Genomic DNA, 6,132 nt, shown 5'->3' with positions numbered 1-6,132 from the left:
GCCCCAACTCTTTCAGCCTGTCCTCATAAGAGAGGTGCTCCAGCCCTCGGATCATCCTGGTGGCCCTTCTCTGGACTTGTTCTAACTGGTCCATGTCTTTCTTATGTTGGGGGCTCCAGAACAGGACGCAGTATTCCAGGTGGGGCCTGGAATTTTATGCCTAGGCATAAAATTTTATGCCCAGGTGGGGCAATAAAATAACCTTGTCAATTATTACAATTTCACCTACTCAACATACTTTCAAGAAGAACTTTCAGAGTTTCAGCTCCGGAACTGAAAAGTCCTGACCTTAAAAAAACCCAACCAACCAAACAAAAAACTTCTGAAGAGTCCAACAGTCACATGTTAATTTATAACTAAGCGATTATTTTGTTTTTAATTAGGGAGTAGCAGCCACTGCTTTCAACGGCTTTACTGGAGTTCCCACACTTCATCCACAGAGTCTGGTGTGTCTATCTGTCTCTCAGTGAAGATGGCCAAGGGGAACGCAAAAGGTCAAAAAGGGAAGAAGATCACCTTGAAAATTGCCAAAAATTCTATCCGGGTAGCTTTTGATGGAGGGCTCCGTCTTGACTTAAGCAAGATGGGTATCACCACCTTCCCCAAGTGCATTCTGAAACTGACTGATGTGGACGAACTTGATTTGAGCAGAAACATGTTAAAAAAGATTCCAAGCAGCATTGAGAACTTCCAGAAACTGCGCTGGCTGGACCTGCATAGTAATCAGCTTGAGGAGCTGCCCAAGTCAATAGGTAAGCTTCAGAACCTTTTCTACCTGAATATATGCAACAACAAGCTGACCACAAAAAATCTGCCAGAAGAGCTGAACCTTCTCAAGAACCTGCATATTCTCAACCTTGGCTTGAACTGTCTCGAGAGTATTCCCACCAGTCTTGGGGCCCTGAAGGAACTTAGGGAGATAGGTCTCTTTGACAATGCCTTGACCACCATCCCAAACAGTGTGAAAAAGCTCCCCAAGCTCAAGAAACTGAATACAGAAAGAAACCCTTTCCCAGATTCAACAAAGCAAGAAGAGCAAACCGACTCCATCAAACGCATAGAAACACTTTACTTAGCAGAAGAGAAAGACCTTTGCTATTCCTGCCTGAAGAAATGTCAGGATGAGAGGGACAAATTGAAGAAGTTAAACAACATGACACCCAGCCCCTCAAAGAAGCCAAGTTTCTCCTTACTCCTTACACCCAATTCTGTTGCAATGGATAATCAAGAAGAATGGAGACTAAGCAGCAAACATTCTTGAAATCTCCCGAGGCACTCCACACACCATGTCCCATGAAGTCCAGCTGAAGCTAAGAAGAAGCTAACCACCTCCCTCCTCCCTTTTCTCGCAATTCTCCTCCTTTAAAGGTCTACTCAGTTTTAGAAGCAGCTGATCTGTGTGGTCTCTAAAATGAACTCCAAAACAACTAAAACAGATGTATATTTAGGAAAGGGTGCATTTGAGAAAGGAAGGACTATTCCCTAGCATCTGGGCCTATTCCTACATGTTCTCCATGTTTGTGTTTTTGAGGGTTTTTTTGTCTTTTGTGTGTGCATGTGTTCAGTGAAGAAATCTTCAAGAAAATAAGTTTTTCATAGAATCATAGAATGGTTTGGGTTGGAAGGGACCTTAAAGATCATCTAGTTCCAACCCCCCCTGCCATCAGCAGGGACACCTTCCACTAGACCAGGTTGCTCAAAGCCTCATCCCACCTGGCCTTCAACACTTCCAGGGAGGGGGCATCCACAACTTCCTTGGGCAACCTGTTCCAGTGTCTCACCACCCTCACAATGAAGAATTTCTTCCTAATATCTGATCTAAACCTACCCTCTTTCAGCTTAAACCCATTTCCCCTTGTTTTGTCATTAACTGCCCTTATGAAAAGTCCCTCCCCAGCTTTCTTGTAGGCCCCTTTCAGGTATTGGAAGGCTGCTATAAGATCTCCCCGGAGCCTTCTCTTTTCCAAGCTGAACAGCCCCAACTCTTTCAGCCTGTCCTCGTAGGAGAGGTGCTCCAGCCCTCGGATCATCCTGGTGGCCCTCCTCTGGACTAGTTCTAGCTGCTCCAGCTCTCTCTTGTGATGGGGGCTCCAGAACTGGACACAGTTCTAGTGACTCCACTCCCATCACTGATCCCCAAATGTTAGTCCTGTTCATTTTCATAGGGTGAGATACAGTTAAACTAGTCTCAGAAAATACCATTTGGAGGAACAGGAACAGACATGGGAACTTTTTGCTACTGGTGGCTGCCACCAACCCCTCAGAGAATCTGAGAGAGGCACTGTCAGTTGTAGGAACCATGAGCCCATTCCAGTTCAGCAGAGGCAGCAGACACAAATCACGCTCAGGAGTAACTAAGCAATGCAAACACAATGCTTAGAGCTAAACAACCAGTGACCCTGTTTGCCGTCAAGGGGCCAGACTGTGCATAAACAAGTTATCTGTGATTTTGGGTGCCACACCTGGGTGCAGTGATCTCTAACTTGCATGGCACCATCAGCATCAGTACCTGTACTCATTGTGTTTTGTCTGCCTCTGAGTCTCCCTCCAAGGAAGGTACAGAATGGGAAAGGGGTAGGGAAAAGATTCCTCTCTAAGGGTCCTGGGTATATCACTTGAGCAGTGACTAAGAGAAGAAGAGTCACCCCCTTCCATGATCCAAGAGTCAGCTGGTGAATTGATGACATAGGTCTGGTGTCCCCACAGTATTTTTAGCTTCCTGTTCGCATGTGCACCTGAGCACATGTGCTTAAATCACATCCCTAGGGCAGAGAGTACTGGCAGCCTGCAAACGGCAATATACAGGTACAAGCAATGAGCAGATTATAAAATCAGTCAAGCATGACATGAGAAGAGGTGCTGGCTGTGGCCATAGTAACATATGGTGACAGCAAGCATTTCAGTTTATTTAAATGAAGAATCAAGTGCCAGAGGCAAAGTACTCAGTTGCCCAGTAACAGCCCATTATCATTTATTAAATAGCTGCAGTAGAGCCTGGGAGTCAGAACTCCTGTGTATTATTCCTATGGACAAGATGCAAAACCTGATATACTACTACCTCAACGTCATATGATACATCATATTAGTAATTTCTTCTTTCTGTGCTTCAGCTTTGCAATTATTAATAGTATGTCTGGGAAAAGTGCTTAGTTTGGCCTTAGACAGTGCCTCCCTGTCTCAGGTAGGGCAGGAAATGCTGGGATGCTATGGAAGATGGCCATTGCTTCCTAGATGGGAAGGAGCCCCTTGTGCTGCTCTTTAATTCTTCTAACTCAGAAGCAGCTCCAGCATTCAAACAAGGGAAAAGTAAACTCATCAAGTCCTCAGTTCTTTGGTTCCCTGACTGGAGCCTGGTAAAGAGAAGCATGCCCACAGAGGTAATTTCCTCTAACTTTCCACTTAAGCACAACTTTTCTGGCATCATTACTTAGGCAGTGGAACTATATTTTGTCTATTTTATTTCATATAATGCTGAAAGGGGCCAGACTCTGCATAAGAAAGTTATCTGGGATTTTGGGTTCTATACCTGGGTGCAGTGATCTCTAACTTGCACAACACAATCAGCGCCACTATAACGTGCCAAAACATCCATGTGTACATCTATCACTGTCTGTTCTAACCACACAATAATGAAGCCATTGCACAGAAGCATTATGGATTAGCTCTAACCTCACCTCACTGACTGTCTCTTTCTCACACTAACCATTTGTGTAGAGTTTACCAATAAAGTCATATTAAGGAGGTAATAGTTATTAATCAACTATGCAGAATCATTACTCAACATGTTCTTCATGTCTTCATACTATGTATGCTGCACACTAGAATATTTTTCAGAGTTCTGGGGACACCTTTGAATCTTTAAAATAAGGGGCACAAACAGGTAAGTTTCTAGATGCTATTTTAAAGGTGCAATTTATTCACACAATTCCACTTGTTATCCAGTTTCCTATGTTTTACCTTATATTCAGGGACTCTTCTGTTATCCCCTTCGACTTCAAAGCAGGTTGGAAAGAGCAAAATCTATAGGAGATATGAAAGGTCACATTACAATTGTTTAAATGTTTATCTGTATACATTACATACGTTTATAATATATGTCACATCCTGACAGCAACTTCTCCTGAAGGACATCCCAGCATTTTACTGAGACTCTAACTCAGGACAAAGCTGCAAGATAACACACCAAAAGCATACATTTAATGTTAACTAGTTGCCTATGGGCTGGATAAAAGCAGTTTCTTTCCCAAACAGAGCCTTGAATTTATAAGTATATACAGGGTGTGGACTTATGATTGGGTGGTTTAAGGTGCTATTAATTAAAGCCAGGGAATGACAACCGACTCAGATATTTATTTAGCAAAAACTGCAGAAAGGAATACCAACCCATGTCTCAGCCATTCCTATTTACTTTCACTGGGGATTTATAACGTCAGATATATTAAACCCTTGAAAGGCATATGTTTGGTGACCTTCAGCTAAGGGGCCATATAGGCAGCTGAGGATCAAAACATTATCTTGAACTGTCTGTAAGATTTCCCCAAGAGATATTTGTCAGAGTTGAGAGATAGGAAAGATAAGGGTTTAAACAAAGCAGCTGGCTCTGGGGCAGAACCTGGTGATTCTAAGTAGCCACACTATGCAGTCAGTTTAGAAAGGAAGAACAGATAAATCTGCACTGACTTTTTAAGCAATACTCCATTAGAAACTGTTCAGAGGTTTCAGGAGCAGAAGGAACTACTACGATTGTTTAGAAATTAACAGTACCTATTCTCAGTCCAGGCTGCAGAACTTACCACAGGAAGTACTACTTATTGAAGTACTTTTCCTGTGTAAAGAACAGTAAAAGTAAACCTGATATAATGCTCAGAACTGCAAGAGGAAAAAAAAATGTAGGAAAACAAAGCACAAATAAATCACTTCATAGTCTTACATTCAAGTTCCATCAAACAAGACAAGCACATTAGGAGAAGTATTTTTTTTAAACAAAAATTCCATTGTTAAAAGTCACCTCCACACCAAAGATAGGAAGTCGGGGTCAGAGAGACAAAACCATTTTATTCCTAAAGAATCTAACAGCAGTTCATGTGTTGGAAGAACACAGGAAAAAACCTTCTTTCACCCAGTAGTGTGAGGTGAGATGGAGGCGGCTCTCATCTCAGTGAGAGGAAGCATCACAACTACAACTGCAGCTCCCTGGGATGCAGGGACATACAACACCCCCCTGGGTGCTAGAGGTGCCCTACACTTATATTAGCTCTTTTGACAGATCAATGGCTACATAATGCTCTGAAGAATTCACAGGTCAGCAAAAGGAAAATTCCATAGCTTTCCTTAAGTGTAACCCACTGAAGACCAAGGAGCTGTGATTGAAGAAGTCAACCCAACCCTGGGGCAGCCCAAGACAGACATCTGAAGCCAGGATAAATAGGTGCAATAGACCAGGGCTGTCACCTGGGTGTTCACATGTTATTATCAAGTAGTGATTACCTCTTAAATATCTTATTTCGGTCGCTGTCATGGAAGACAAGAAATCTGGAGTAACCATTTTTGAAGAATATTTCCAAGGCGATCTCCTGGAAAGGTAAATAATTTACAGGGTGAAGAGCTGCAGAGTAAAGCCTAGTTCTTTAAAGGGTCCATCATGGTCTGTTCAATTCTTCAGGGCTTTTTTTTTTAAAAAAAAAGAGGTCTTGACTTTGTATCAAGTGTGAAGAAGTGTAGCAAAATAATATTCCACATTTCTCCAATTGTAGGAATGGTCTTACTGGGTTGATAAGGAGTTCAAATGCTTCTCTAAGGCAAAACCAAATTCCAGATATTGCTTCCATCACCTGCTTCCTCCTGCTGCTGTTTATCTTGAAATCTCAATGTGATTAACAAGACATTAGTAGCATTCACTTCTAATTAAGTGAGAAAGATAACATGAAGAGGGGATGCTAAACAAGAGTTTATTCTAGAAAGCAACCATGCTGCTTTCTAAATGAATAGTGAGCTCAAAAGAAATGTCAAAATAATTTCTCCTGACTAGCAGCAGCAGAGGAAGAAAGGGAGTTTATGACATTTCTCACTGAAGCTTTACAAAACTTTGCCTCCTTTTTCCCCGCAATATCTCCACACATTGTTATGTTGAAC

At 42.2% G+C, this 6,132-nt stretch overlaps 1 protein-coding gene across 1 annotated transcript; it reads left to right on the top strand.

The window, feature by feature from the left end:
- Positions 1 to 472: 472 nt before the first annotated feature.
- LRRC18 (leucine rich repeat containing 18) lies at positions 473 to 1,261 on the top strand. Its single transcript, XM_010165209.1, has one exon. It carries the CDS (start codon positions 473 to 475, stop codon positions 1,259 to 1,261), a length of 789 nt encoding a protein of 262 aa, XP_010163511.1.
- The last annotated feature ends 4,871 nt before the right edge of the window (positions 1,262 to 6,132 follow it).

Source organism: Antrostomus carolinensis, unplaced genomic scaffold (genome assembly GCF_000700745.2).
Source record: "Antrostomus carolinensis isolate BGI_N321 unplaced genomic scaffold, ASM70074v2 scaffold45973, whole genome shotgun sequence".
In the NCBI taxonomy this organism is placed as follows: Eukaryota; Metazoa; Chordata; class Aves; order Caprimulgiformes; family Caprimulgidae; genus Antrostomus; species Antrostomus carolinensis.
Note: the sequence above shows the minus strand (reverse complement) of the source record. Positions and strands in the feature narration are given on the sequence as shown.

Excerpts from the sequence above, each read along its gene's own strand:
- LRRC18 (XM_010165209.1), top strand. The coding sequence starts at position 473 with ATGGCCAAGGGGAACGCAAAAGGTCAAAAAGGGAAGAAGATCACCTTG.